Genomic DNA, 15,392 nt, shown 5'->3' on the forward strand with positions numbered 1-15,392 from the left:
GAAGATCGTTTCAGCAGCCAACAATTATACAACAGTGCCTTACAGACCACTCTGGAGAGAGCAATAGGGAGAGCTGTGCCAAATGAAATCAGTCCAGGAGAGAGAGAGAGGTAAGGAGAGAGAGGTAAGGAGAGGGGGAAACAGAGAGAGAGAGAGGTAAGGAGAGGGGGAAACAGAGAGAGAGAGAGGTAAGGAGAGGGGGAAACAGAGGAGAGAGAGGGGGAAACAGAGAGAGAGATAAGGGAGAGGGGGGAAACAGAGAGGAGAGAGAGGAGAGAGAGAGAGAGAGAGAGAGGTAAGGAGGGGGAAACAGAGAGAGAGAAACAGAGAGAGAGAGAGAGGTAAGGAGAGGGGGAAACAGAGAGAGAGAGAGAGAAAGAGGTAAGGAGAGGGGGAAACAGAGAGAGAGAGAGAGTAAGAGAAGAGAGAGGGGGAAACAGAGAGAGAAAAAGAGGTAAGGAGAGGGGGGGGAAACAGAGAACAGAAAGAGGTAAGGAGAGGGGGAAACAGAGAGAGAAAGAGGTAAGGAGAGGGGGAAACAGAGAGAGAAAGAGGTAAGGAGAGGGGGAAACAGAGAGAGAAAGAGGTAAGGAGAGGGGGAAACAGAGAGAGAAAGAGGTAAGGAGAGGGGAAACAGAGAGAGAGAGAGAGATAAGAGAGAAAGAGAGAGAGGATAAGAGGGGGGAAACAGAGAGAGAGAGAGAGAGAGGAAACAGAGGAGAGAGGGGGTAACAGAGGGGGAAACAGAGAGAGAGAGAGAGAGAGAGGTAAGGAGAGGGGGAAACAGAGAGAGAGAGAGTAAGGAGAGGGGGTAAGAGAGAGGTAAGGAGGGGAAAGAGAGAGAGAGAGAGAGGGGAAACAGAGAGAGAGGTAAGGAGAGGGGGAAACAGAGAGAGAGAGAGAGTAAGGAGAGGGGGAAACAGAGAGAGAGAGAGAGGGGGGAAACAGAGAGAGAGGTAAGGAGAGGGGGAAACAGAGAGAGAGAGAGAGGAGGGAAACAGAGAGAGAGAGAGAGAGGTAAGAGAGAAAAGAGAGAGAGAGAGAGGTAAGGAGAGGGGGAAACAGAGAGAGAGAGAGATAAGGAGAGGGGGAAACAGAGAGAGAGAGGGGGAAAACAGAGAGAGAGAGGTAAGGATAGAGAGGGGGAAAAGAGAGAGAGAGAGAGAGAGAAAGAGAGAGGGAAACAGGGGGAAACAGAGAGAGAGGAAACAGAGAGAGAGGGGGAGGGAAACAGAGAGAGAGAGAGAGAGAGGGGGAGGGAAACAGAGAGAGAGGTAAGAGAGAGAGGGGAGAGGGGGAAACAGAGAGAGAGGTAAGGAGAGGGGGAAACAGGGGAGAGAGAGAGAGAGAGGGGGAAACAGAGAGAGAGAGAGAGGATAAGGAGGGGGAAAACAGAGAGAGGTAAGGAGAGGGGGAAAAAACAGAGAGAGAGAGATAAGGAGAGGGGGAAAAGAGAGAGAGAGAGTAAGGAGAGGGGGAAAACAGAGAGAGAGGTAAGGAGAGGGGGAAACAGAGAGAGAGGTAAGGATAAGAGGGGGGAAACAGAGAGAGAGGTAAGGAGAGGGGGAAACAGGAAAACAGAGAGAGAGAGAGGGGGAAACAGAGAGAGAGAGAGGGGAGGGGGAAACAGAGAGAGAGAGGTAAGGAGAGGGGGAAACAGAGAGAGAGAGGTAAGAGAGAGAGGAGGGGGAAACAGAGAGAGAGAGAGAGAGAGAGGTGGGAAAAGAGAGAGAGAGGGGGAGGTGGGAAACAGAGAGAGAGGTAAGGAGAGAGGGGGAAAAACAGAGAGAGGGGGAAACAGAGAGAGTAAGAGAGAGGGGGAAACAGGAGAGGGGGAGGGGGAAACAGAGAGAGAGGTAAGGAGAGGGGGGAAACAGAGAGAGGTAGAGGAGAGGAGGGGGGAAACAGAGAGAGAGGTAAGAGAGGGAAACAGGGGAGAAAAGAGAGAGAGAAACAGAGAGGAGAGGGGGGAAAACAGAGAGAGAGGTAAGGAGAGGGGGGAAACAGAGAGAGAGGGGGAAACAGAGAGAGGAGAGGGGGGAGGGGGAAACAGAGAGAGAGGGGGTAGAGGAGAGAGAGGGGGGAAACAGAGAGAGAGAGAGGTAAGGAGAGGGGGGAAACAGAGAGAGAGGAGAGGGGGGGAAACAGAGAGAGAGAGAGAGGGGAGGGGGGAAACAGAGAGAGAGAGGTAAGGAGAGGGGGAAACAGAGAGAGAGGTAAGAGAGAGGTAAGGAGAGGGGGAAACAGAGAGAGAGAGGTAAGGAGAGGGAGGGGGAAACAGAGAGAGAGAGAGAGAGAGAGGTAAGGAGAGGGGGGGGGGAAACAGAGAGAGAGGAGAGGAGAGGGGGGGGAGGGAAACAGAGAGAGAGGAGAGAGGAGGAGAGGGGGAAACAGAGAGAGGTAAGGAGAGGGGGGAAACAGAGAGAGAGGTAAGGAGGAGAGGGGGGGAAAAGAGAGAGAGAGGTAAGGAGAGGGGGGGGGAAAAGAGAGAGAGAGGTAAGGAGAGGGGGGGGGAAACAGAGAGAGAGGTAAGGAGAGGGGGGGGAAACAGAGAGAGAGGTAAGGAGGGGGGGGGAAACAGAGAGAGAGGTAAGGAGAGGGGGAAACAGAGAGAGAGGTAGAGAGAGGAGAGGGGGGAAACAGAGAGAGAGGTAAGGAGAGGGGGGGAAACAGAGAGAGAGGTAAGGAGAGGGGGGAAACAGAGAGAGAGAGGTAAGGAGAGGGGGGAAACAGAGAGAGAGAGGTAAGGAGAGGGGGAACAGAGAGAGAGGGGGTAAGGAGAGGGAGAGAGAGAGAGAGAGAGAGAGGTAAGGAGAGGGGGGAACCAAAGAGAGAGAGAGGTAAGGAGAGAGAAAATAAATAGGGATGCTAAAAAGAAGCAGGTGGTTCTATTCTTCAGACTATTCCAAAAGTTCTGTTCCTCAGATTCTACTCCATGATCGTCCAAGGATCCAGTCACCTGTCCCTGCCTGACGGATTTTCAAAAAGTCCATTCTAACTAACCACTAACATTAGGCACCTGACAGTCTGAGTGTGAGAGGCCGGCTTTGCGCGCTTTCGTGACTGTGCTGAGGAGGACTGTGTGCCAAAAGCAGCGTGGTGGTAACCTCATACAGGAGCAACCATGTACGGGCTGAAGAGAGGAGCTTTGATAGCAGGGAATCTGCCATAAATAACCAGGGAGAAGTCTAGCTCAGAGGGATCAAATCAGCTGTTAGAACAACAATCCAGGCAACCACTGCAGCTCCAGCAGTCCACACCACAGGGCCCCACTTCCACCACACTGGGAAGAGCAGGGGGCATCTAATGCCAACTCACCAACATATATCTACACTGAGTAGACCAAACATTAGGAACACATTCCTACTATTTACCCTCAGAACAGCCTCAATTGGTCAGGGCATGGACTACAAGGTGTCGAAAGCGTTCCACAGGGATGCTGGCCCATGTTGACTCAAACGCTTCCCACAGTTGTGTCAAGTTGGCTGGATGTGATTTGGGTGGTAGAACATTCTTGATTCACACGGGAAACTGTTGAGCAAGAAAAACCCAGCAGCGTTGCAGTTCCTGACACAAACTGGTGCACCTGGTACCTACTACCAGACCCCATTCAAAGGCACTTACATGTTTTGTCCCTACCATTAACCCTCTGAATTCCACACAGACACCATCCATGTCTCAAGGCTTAAGAAACCTCCTTTAACCGGTCTCCTCCCTTCATCTACACTGATTGAAGTGGATTTAACATCTGACATCAATAAGGATCATTTCTTTCACCTGGATTTACCTGGTCAGTCTCATGGAGAGAGCAGGTGTTCCTAATGTTTTGTATACTCAGTATAACACAAATGAGTGCAGCAGACATATGGAGTGTTTCTCCACGGTGCAGCAGACATATGGAGTGTTTCTCCACGGTGCAGCAGACATATGGAGTGTTTCTCTACGGTGCAGCAGACATATGGAGTGTTTCTCCACAGTGCAGCAGACATATGGAGTGTTTCTCCACAGTGCAGCAGACATATGGAGTGTTTCTCCACAGTGCAGCAGACATGTGGAGTGTTTCTCTGCACAGTGCAGCAGCAGACATAGACACGGTATGGAGTGTTTCTCCACAGTGCAGCAGACATATGGAGTGTTTCTCCACAGTGCAGCAGACATATGGAGTGTTTCTCCACAGTGCAGCAGACATATGGAGTGTTTCTCACAGTGCAGCAGACATATGGAGTGTTTCTCCACAGTGCAGCAGACATATGGAGTGTTTCTCTACAGTGCAGCAGACATATGGAGTGTTTCTCCACAGTGCAGCAGACATATGGAGTGTTTCTCAGTGCAGCAGACGGTGCAGCAGACATATGGAGTGTTTCTCTGCAGCAGACATATGGAGTGTTTCTCCACAGTGCAGCAGACATATGGAGTGTTTTTCTCCACAGTGCAGCAGACATATGGAGTGTTTCTCCACAGTGCAGCAGACATATGGAGTGTTTCTCCACAGTGCAGCAGACATATGGAGTGTTTCTCCACGGTGCAGCAGACATATGGAGTGTTTTTCAGTGCCAGACATATGGAGTGTTTCTCCACAGTGCAGCAGACATATGGAGTGTTTCTCCACAGTGCAGCAGACATATGGAGTGTTTCTCTCCAGACAGTGCAGCAGACAGTGTTTCTCCACAGTGCAGCAGAGTGTTTCATATGGAGTGTTTCCACGGTGCAGCAGACATATGGAGTGTTTCTCCACAGTGCAGCAGACATATGGAGTGTTTCTCCACAGTGCAGCAGACAGTGTTTCTCCACGGTGCAGCAGAGTGTTTCTCCACAGTGCAGCAGACATATGGAGTGTTTCTCCACAGTGCAGCAGACATATGGAGTGTTTCTCCACGGTGCAGCAGACATATGGAGTGTTTCTCCACAGTGCAGCAGACATATGGAGTGTTTCTCCACAGTGCAGCAGCAGCAGACAGTGTTTCTCCACAGTGCAGCAGGAGTGTTTCTCCACAGTGCAGCAGACATATGGAGTGTTTCTCCACAGTGCAGCAGACATATGGAGTGTTTCTCCACAGTGCAGCAGACATATGGAGTGTTTCTCCACAGTGCAGCAGACATATGGAGTGTTTCTCCACGGTGCAGCAGACATATGGAGTGCAGCAGACATATGGAGTGTTTCTCCACAGTGCCAGACATAGTTTCTCCACAGTGCAGCAGACATATGGAGTGTTTCTCCACAGTGCAGCAGACATATGGAGTGTTTCTCCAAAGCAGACAGGAGCTGCTGAGTGTTTCTCCACAGTGCAGCAGACATAAGTGTTTCTCCACAGTGCATTAAGTGTTTCTCCACAGTGCCAGACATATGGAGTGTTTTCTAGTGCAGCAGACACTAGTGTTTCTCCACAGTGCAGCAGACAATGATGATTTGTGTTTCTCCACAGTGCAGCAGACATATGGAGTGTTTCTCCACAGTGCAGCAGACATATGAAGTGTTTCTCCACAGTGCAGCAGACATATGGAGTGTTTCTCCACAGTGCAGCAGACATGTGGAGTGTTTCTCCACAGTGCAGCAGACATGTGGAGTGTTTCTCCACAGTGCAGCAGACATGTGGAGTGTTTCTCCACAGAACAATAAAAAGCAGGAGCTGCTGACTAACAGAAAGGCACAATTAATACCACGTTCTAGACACACTATACTGCCAATGATGATTTGGCATCACCAAGGTTTGGCCACAAACAGCTCATTCCTTTACAGGACACAACTGCACTAAACTAGAAGCTTCAGACTGGTCAAGATCAGAGCCATGTCGTTAGGGAGTTAGGACCACAGAGGTCCTGTTGAATTCCAATGACTGGGACCATGGTTTGTACAGAGGTCCTGTTGAATTCTAATGACTGGGACCATGGTTTGTACAGAGGTTCTGTTGAATTCTAATGACTGGGACCATGGTTTGTACAGAGGTCCTGTTGAATTCTAATGACTGGGACCATGGTTTGTACAGAGGTTCTGTTGAATTCTAATGACTGGGACCATGGTTTGTACAGGTCCTGTTGAATTCTAATGACTGGGACCATGGTTTGTACATTCTGATGCATTTACATTAAACGTAACAATTCTACGGCAGCCATGTTAGTGCCTCATTAACATTACATAGGGGAAGATTTGAATAATGCCACAAAACATCTAGAATTAGAACAATATTCAACATTCTAAAAGTTGGCACAACTCTAAATCTATGACTCTGGTCCTGATATAGTCTGTTCTGTGTATCTTTAACCATGAACCTGACCGTCTGACCCGTGGTATTTTACGAGGGCAGTGGATATGTGAGAATGTGCGAGCCCACAGGATAGCTAGCTCCGGTGTTGTTTATGCAAGGGGTTTTTCATTACCCATACGTGTGTGGGGAGAGTGGTCATACCCCAGGGTAAATATTTATCAAAAGCTCAGGCCAACAAAATGTTTTTCTCTCTGGAAATGGCAAGATCAAAGAAGCTTGAACACAATGTTTGACACTTTTGTTTCAATGTCTATAGTCTGCATATCACATGTACTGTGTTCATATGGGTATGAGCAGTAAACTGGACAGTTTATTAGGTACATCACCCCATTCACAACATTGAGTCATGTGGCTTGCTATAAAAAGCAGGCAGACAGACGAGACATTCAGTTACTGTTTGATTGAACGTTAGACTGGACAAAGCGAGTGACCGAAGCCACTGAGCGTGGTATGATCATCGGTACCAGACTCACCGGATCCAGTATCTCAGAAACGACCACCCTCCTGGGCCTTTCACACATAAGTGTCTAGGGTTTAACGAGAATGGTGTGACCAATTTTTTTTTATCCAGTCAGCAACACTCCTCTGGGTGAAAACATCTCGTTGATGAGAGAGTTTGAAGGAGAACGGCAAGAATCGTGCAAGTTAAGGTGGGCCACAGACAGACAAATAACGGTGCAGTACAACATTGGTGTGCAGAACGGCATCTGGGAACACACAACTCATCAATCTTTGTCATGGATGGGCTATTGCAGCAGACGACCACACCGGGTTCCACTCCTATCAGCTCAAAACAAGAAGAAGTGTCTCCAGTAAGCAGGCCATCACCAACAGGTTATTAAGAAAAGTACCTTATACCATAGCAGTTCAAATGTAATGCATTACAACAAACCATAGTTCCACCCTATAGCAGAATCAAATCTCAAGACATATAGAATCGTGGTGCGTGAAGAATCGCAATGATTATCATATATATTGTAATACTGATCATATCGTGAGGTCCCTGCCACAACCCAGCCATTCTAGACAGGTTACCTTGGCAGACAGCCCTTGTTGAGACAGGGCCCTTGTTGAGACAGAGCTAGAAGGCAGACAGCCCTTGTTGAGACAGGGCCCTTGTTGAGACAGAGCTAGAAGGCAGACAGCCCTTGTTGAGACAGGGCCCTTGTTGAGACAGAGCTAGAAGGCAGACAGCCCTTGTTGAGACAGGGCCCTTGTTAGCTAAGGGAACAGCTACAGACTGTATGACAGAGTCCATTCTCAATCCCATGTTTTTAAAATATGCCCCAAATTGCACCCTATTCCCTATCGGGGAGGCAGGTAGCCTAGAGGTTAGAGTGTTGGGCCAGTAACCGAAAGGTTGCTGGATTGAATCCCCGAGCTGACAAGGTAAAACTCTTGTCGTTCTGCCCCTGAACAAGGCAGTTCACCCACTGTTCCCAGACCAGTTCACCCACTGTTCCCAGACCAGTTCACCCACTGTTCCCAGACCAGTTCACCCACTGTTCCCAGACCAGTTCACCCACTGTTCCCAGACCAGTTCACCCACTGTTCCCAGACCAGTTCACCCACTGTTCCCAGACCAGTTCACCCACTGTTCCCAGACCAGTTCACCCACTGTTCCCAGACCAGTTCACCCACTGTTCCCAGACCAGTTCACCCACTGTTCCCAGACCAGTTCACCCACTGTTCCCAGACCAGTTCACCCACTGTTCCCAGACCAGTTCACCCACTGTTCCCAGACCAGTTCACCCACTGTTCCCAGACCAGTTCACCCACTGTTCCCAGACCAGTTCACCCACTGTTCCCCGGTAGGCTGTCATTGTAAATAAGATTTCTCTTAGCTGACTTGCGTAGTTAGATACATTATAAATATATAGCGCACCTCTTTTTTCATTATTTATTTAGGCAAGTCAGTTAAGAACAAATTCTTAGTTACAATGACGGTCCTACACCGAACCCGATTGGCCCTGGTCAAAAGTAGTGCACTATATAGGGAATAGGGCTCCATTTGGGATGTTCCCACAGTCTCCTCTCCCATGTATTTGGAAGAGATCCATGAGGAGTCAGGCAGATCGATGACATGGCATGATAACTTCGTCCTTCCATAGTTCAGTCAGCTGATGGGTGAAAGGGAGGGTCAGGTTCACAGCAGAACACAACAGGTCATGGTTCTCAGTTCCTCTGTCACCCAGGCAGTATGATGAATAAATGACTGTGTATAAACCCTGCAGTCCCTCCAATGCGTTTTAGAAAAAAAATGTTAGTCGCCATCTAGTGGACTAAGACAGCTATTGCATGCCCAGAGCAACACGAGTTCAATTCAAGACCATATAATCCTCCCTAATTATTTGACTCTAATATTTCTGAAATTGTAGATGGCGAACAGCAGGCTGCAATCAAAGCAATGTTTCTACAGAGAATTCATACAATAAGATACAAATGTAGTGGTATACAAGCTGATCTCTGCGGAAATTACAAGTTATTTGTGTTTTTGTTCCGAGACCGACTCAAGAGGGACAGTGGATCACTGTTCCAGGGATTCAGTATATCACATATGGAATGGGTTCAGAGTCTGGGGTGTGGCTCATTCCAAGCCTCTCTCTGTGGGGTTGGGGTAAAGGCAGAGACTGGGGTGTGGCTCATTCCAAGCCTCTCTCTGTGGGGTTGGGGTAAAGGCAGAGACTGGGAGAAGAGACTAGGAAAGAGGCAACTGACAGGACTGACAAGATTCTGAAATTCCTCAGCATCAAGATTGGATTAACAGGTGTAGTGCTGTACAATAATACACGTGCTGTTTAACAGACTGACCAAACGCAGAATGAGGCAGCTGTGTATTGGACTGTCAACCGCTAGGTGAAGCTACAAAACATCTGCAACCCATCTACCGTACATTCAGATACACAGTGTCTGTGTCCCAAGTGGTAACTTATTCTCTATTGTGTACTACTTTTGGCCAGAGTCATGGGCCCTTAGTACACTATATATGGAATAGGGTGCCTATTTGGGACACATTGATTATTGAATGTGTAGTTTACCTCCTATAAATCCTGGTACCATTCTGTCACTAAGTTGCTGCTGAGACAGAGTTACACAACATGTCTGCCAGTTCTCAGAGGGGATTTTCAGCATTATCAATGAGTCCATGCAAGCTGATCTAGTTGAGCCTCAAAGAACGCCTTATTATACCGCGTCCTATGCCGTGCCTTCAAAACGAACCCTACATATTACATGACCTGACTTTGTAAGTCTGAATCATAGTTTACCTTATATATTGGTTATGGATATAATCTCTGAATGGCGCAGTAACTGTTTTCGGGTTTATTCAAAGCAGAGAAGCCAGATACTGTGATTAAGCCCATTGGGCAAAAAACTGGTCGAGTCAAATCAAAAATAAAATGTTATTGGTCACATGAATACAACGGGTGAAAAGCTTACTTACAAGCCCTTAACTCTTATTTTTATTAAGAAAATATTTACTAAATAAACTAAAGTAAAAAAATGAGGGGAACTATAAAATAACAGTAACGAGGATATATATATAGTAGGTGCCGGTACAGAGTCAATGTGGAGGCTATATACAGGTGGTGCCGGTACTGAATCAATGTGGAGGCTATATACAGGGGGTGCCGGTACAGAGTCAATGTGGAGGCTATATACAGGAGGTACCGGTACAGAGTCAATGTGGAGGCTATATACAGGGGATACCGGTACAGAGTCAATGTGGAGTCTATATACAGGGGATGCCGGTACTGAATCAATGTGGAGGCTATATACAGGGGGATACCGGTACAGAGTCAATGTGGAGGCTATATACAGGGTATTACGGTACTGAGTCAATGTGGAGGCTATATACAGGGTATTACGGTACTGAGTCAATGTGGAGGCTATATACAGGGTATTACGGTACTGAGTCAATGTGGAGGCTATATACAGGTGGCACCGGTACTGAATCAATGTGGAGGCTATATACAGGGGATACCGGTACAGAGTCAATGTGGAGGCTATATACAGGGGTACTGGTACAGAGTCAATGTGGAGGCTATATACAGGAGGTGCCGGTACTGAATCAATGTGGAGGCTATATACAGGGTATTACGGTACAGAGTCAATGTGGAGGCTATATACAGGAGGCTATATACAGGAGGTGCCGGTACAGAGTCAATGTGGAGGCTATATACAGGGGGTACCGGTACAGAGTCAATGTGGAGGCTATATACAGGGGTACCGGTACAGAGTCAATGTGGAGGCTATATACAGGGGTACCGGTACAGAGTCAATGTGGAGGCTATATACAGGGTGCCGGTACAGAGTCATGTGGAGGCTATATCAACTGAATCAATGTGGAGGCTATATACAGGGTATTACGGTACAGAGTCAATGTGGAGGCTATATACAGGAGGTACAGGAGGTGCCGGTACAGAGTCAATGTGGAGGCTATATCACCGGTACTGAGTCAATGTGCGGTGGGTATAGGTTAGTTGAGGTAATTTGTACATGTAGGTAGGGGTAAAGTGACTATGCATAGATAATAAAAAGCAAGTAGCAGCAATGTAAAAAAAGGGAAGGGTGGGGGGAGGGGGGTGAAGCAAATAGTCAGCGTCAGGGTGGCTATTCGATTAGCCGTTCAGCATTCTTATGGCTTGGGAGCAGAATCTGTTAAGAAGTCTTTTGGACCTAGACTTGGCTGATCTGAGGCCCCATGCTAAATATTTTCATTCTGCTGAGGGGTAATAAAACACTGTCATGCCCTCTTCATGACTGTCTTGGTGTGTTTGGACCATGATAGTTTGTTGGTGATGTGGACGCCAAGGAACTTGAATCTCAACTTGCCCCACTACAGCCCCGTTGATGAGAATGGGGGCGTGCTCGGCCCTCCTTTTCCTGTAGTCCATAATCATCTCCTTTGTCTTGATCACGTTGAGGGAGAGGTTGTTGTCCTGGCACCACACTGCCAGGTCTCTGACCTCCTCCCTATAGGCTGTCTCATTGTGGTCGTTGATCAGACCTACCACTGTTGTGTCGTCGGCAAACTTAATGATGGTGTTGGAGTCGTGCTTGGTCGTGCAGTCATGGTGAACAGAGAATACAGGAGGGGACTAAGCACGCACCCCAGAGGGGCCCCAGTGTTGAGGATCTGCGTGGCAGATGTGTTGTTGCCTACCCTCACCACCTGGGGGCAGCCCGTCTGGAAGTCCAGGATCCAGTTGCAGAGGGAGGTGTTTAGTCCCAGGGTCCTTAACTTAGTGATGAGCTTTGAGGACACTATGGTGTGGAACGCTGAGCTGTAGTCAATGAACAGCATTCTCACGTAGGTGTTCCTTATGTCCAGGTGCGAGAGGGCAGTGTGGAGTACAATAGAGATTACATCATCTGTGGATCTGTTGAGGCGCTATGCAAATTGGTGTGGATCTAGGGTTTCTGGGATGATGGTGTTGATGTGAGCCATGACCAGCCTTTCAAAGCACTTCATGGATACAGACGTGAGTGCTACAGGTCAGAAGTCATTTAGCCAGGTTACCTTGGCATTCTTGGGCACAGGCACTATGGTGGTCTGCTTGAAACATGTAGGTATTACAGACTCGGCCAGAGAGAGGTTGAACATTTCAGTGAAGACACTTGCCAGTTGATCAGCGAATGCTCGGAGTACACGTCCTGGTAATTCGTCTGGCCCTGTGGCCTTGTGAATGTTGACCTGTTTAAAGGTCTTACATCGGCTACGGCGAGAGTGATCACGAGTCAATGTTGATTCCACGTCATTTCAACAATAATTTTTGAATGTGATGACATTGAATCAAAGTAGAAAACTGATTGGATTTGCAAAAAGTCATGAAAGTAAAGTCATTATTATTTATTTTTTCCACACGACTTTTAACCTTAATCCAATGACAGGGTGAAATGTTTTGTTGATTTCACGTTAAATTCAGATTAGTTGACAACTCAACCAACTGTAAATCAAAACTAGATATTGAACTGTCTGTGCCCAGCATGAGTCTACTACTTACTAGTGTGCAGTTACTAGTGGGCTACAGATGTACTAGAAGGTCATTGATAGTTCATAGATCTCTCAATGCACACTATTTTCTCTCACACACACACACACACACACACACACACACACATATATATAATCTACTATAGTCCTCATAGAAGGATTTCCAAACAGAATGCTCCACAGGACATCCATTGCCATTGGACAGTGTCATGACAACCACTATCATTGCCTGGGTGTGTCTGAGGAATCTGCAGCCTTCCAGTCAGTTGGTTGACCCAGTGCCAACTAGCGTTCTGTGCTCCCACTACTGCTGTCTGAGGAAGACAGACATCTCAGATGGGCTGCACGAGTGAAAAGGTCAACAATATTCACGTGGTTGGTGTGTGCTACTTCATTTCATGCCATTTGCACCCTGTCCTCGTTAGGTCTACCGTAACGTCTGCATGCGTCTAAGAATATGATCATTATTACTGATGGAATATAAGCGCCGACTGGGGATGTGATTGCAAAGCATAGTCTAGCTGCGAAGTGTTAGTTCAAAATGTAAATTACTTTTTTTTTAAACATTGGTAAAAATGAAGCAAAAAATACGATTTAGCCTACCTGTGTTTTACCTGTATCTCTCAATGGAACTTTTTTGATAACTTTGTGCCGCTTCCGCCCATTCTGTCTCCTATTCTTCTTGACAAGAGAAAAACCACGGGGATGTGTCGAAAGAAGATTAAGGAAAAGAAAGCGTAAAGGTAGCTCAAATCTAAACGTACCGTATTGTACTCCTAGCCAGAGGTCTGATTCTACTTGGCACCGTCGACTGCGTGCCAAATTCACGCGCTGAATCTCTCCGCGCATTTGTCGTGACAGCGGTCCACCAACCGTCGCCGTCTCTCCACAACAACCTGTATACTGTAGCAATTGAGCCTGGGGACGAGATTACAACAGTCTTAACATGGAGGGACGGATGAATGCCATTTATCAAGCATGTTCGTATGTATGCTTATTGTGTTAATTTGTTTAGTCACACTAATTTGTCATAAGAATTTGTTCGTAATTGACATGTCTAGTTAAACAAAGGTTAAATAAAATAAGATTATTTTTATTTTTATACAATTATAGGAGACTTCTATCAAAGGCTGCGTTTTCACTTCCGGCCTTATTCTGATCATTTGTTCCACTAATTGGACTTTTCACCAATCAGATCAGCTCTTTTGACAATAATTGGGCAGCCAATGAGATTCAGATTCCCAGGCTAGGCAAGCTAAATCACCATGAAGCACGTTCTGTGAAGTGTTGACTTGGCCAAGCAAGGAGGACAAATTAGCCTACATATTCCGAACAGCTGTATTCTGAGCAAGCATAACTTTATGGTGTGTATCCTGAATCTCAAATGGCATCCTATGTACTGCATTAGTTTTAACAAGAGCCCATAGGAAATTAGGGTCCTATTTGGGACATATTGAATGCATGGCCATTCTACAATGCCAAGGTCAGCCTTAATTTGCTGTCCTTCTACACTACATGACCAAAAGTATGTGGACACCAGATCCTCGAACATCTCATTCCAAAATCATGGTCATCAATATGGAGTTGGTCCTTCCCTCACTATAATAACAGCCTCCACTCTTCTGGGAAGGCTTTCCACTAGATGTTGGAACATTGCTGTGGGGGCTTGCTTCCATTCATCCACAAGAGCATTCGTGAGGTTCGGGCACTGATGTTGGGCGATTAGGCCTGGCTTGCAGTCTGTGTTCCAATTCATCCCAAAATGTGTTCGATGGGGTTGAGGTCAGGGCTGTGTGCAGGCCAGTAAAGTTCTTCCACACCGATCTCGACAAACCTTTTCTGTATGGACCTCGCTTTGTGCACAGGGGTATTGTCATGCTGAAACTGGAAAGGGCCTTCCCCAAACTGTTGCCACAAAGAATCGTCTAGAATGTCATTGTTTGCTGTAGCATTAAGATTTCCCTTCACTGGAACTAAGGGACCTAGCCGGAACCACGAAAATAGCCCCAGACCATTATTCCTTCTCCACCAAACTTTACATTTGGCACTATACATTGGGGCAGGTAGTGTTCTCCGGGCATCTACCAAACCCAGATTTGTCCAGCGGATTGCCAATTGATGAAGCGTGATTCATCACTCCAGAGAACACGTTTCCACTGCTCCAGAGTCCAGTGGCAGTGAGCTTTACACCACTCCAGCAGACGCTTGGCATTCCACATGGTGATCTTAGGCTTGTGTGCGGCTTCTCGGCCATGGAAACCCATTTCATGAAGCTCCCGAACTAACAGTTATTGTGCTGACGTTGCTTCCAGAGGCAGTTTGGAACTCGATAGTGAGTGTTGCAACCGAGGACTGACAATTTTTACAAGTTACGTGCTTCAGCAGTCGGTGGTCCCGTTCTGTGAGCTTGTGTGGTCTGCCACTTCGCAGCTGAGCCGTTGTTACTCCTAGACATTTGTACTTCACAATAACAGCACTTACCGGGGCAGCTCTAGCAGGGCAAAAATTAGTAAACTGATTTGTTGGAAATGTGGTATCCTATGACGGTACCACGTTGAAAGTCACTGAGCTCTTCAATAAGCCCATTCTACTGCCAATGTTTGTCTATGGAGATTACATGGCTGTGTGCTCGATTTTATACACCTGTTAGCAACGAGTGTGGCTGAAATAGCCGAATCCACCAATTTGAAGGGGAGTCCATGTACTTTTGTGTATATTTTGTGTATTTAAAACTTTGCAATAACTTTTGTCTTGAGAGTAGTGTAACATAGGTTGAATAATATCAGCTGATGTGCTTAAAATACTTTTACCTTACCCTATAATAAGCCTATAATCTGTCTCGCTGCTTACATTTTGTTAGGTAAAATACATGTTGTAATCACCTTGGCATGAATCCCAAACAAGCCCTTCATGTTTTGTTCCCTGCTCAGTCTTACAGAACAGAACATACACACATAGAATGGTTAAAGTGTGGTGAAGGAAAATCCAGATCCCATTGACGTTTAACTCGTTGTTTACGTCCCGGATGGTACCCTAGTGCACTGCTATTGGCCAAAACTCTATGGACCATGGTCAAAAGTAGTTCGCTACACCGAGTGTTCAAAACACTAGGTACACCTGCTCTTTCGATGACA

The 15,392-nt window shown here is 46.9% G+C and overlaps 1 protein-coding gene across 1 annotated transcript in view; it reads right to left on the reverse strand.

The window, feature by feature from the left end:
- The window catches only part of LOC112260878 (supervillin), a 118,776-nt gene extending 105,454 nt beyond the window's left edge, over window positions 1-13,322 (reverse strand). Inside the window, exon 1 of the mRNA XM_042329049.1 lies at window positions 13,023-13,322. Within this exon, the coding sequence (XP_042184983.1) occupies window positions 13,023-13,107 (85 nt within the window). The 5' untranslated portion in view covers window positions 13,108-13,322. The remainder of the gene's footprint in view (window positions 1-13,022) is intronic.
- Between the last annotated feature and the right edge of the window lie 2,070 nt (window positions 13,323-15,392).

This window comes from Oncorhynchus tshawytscha, linkage group LG10, assembly GCF_018296145.1.
Source record: "Oncorhynchus tshawytscha isolate Ot180627B linkage group LG10, Otsh_v2.0, whole genome shotgun sequence".
In the NCBI taxonomy this organism is placed as follows: domain Eukaryota; kingdom Metazoa; phylum Chordata; class Actinopteri; order Salmoniformes; family Salmonidae; genus Oncorhynchus; species Oncorhynchus tshawytscha.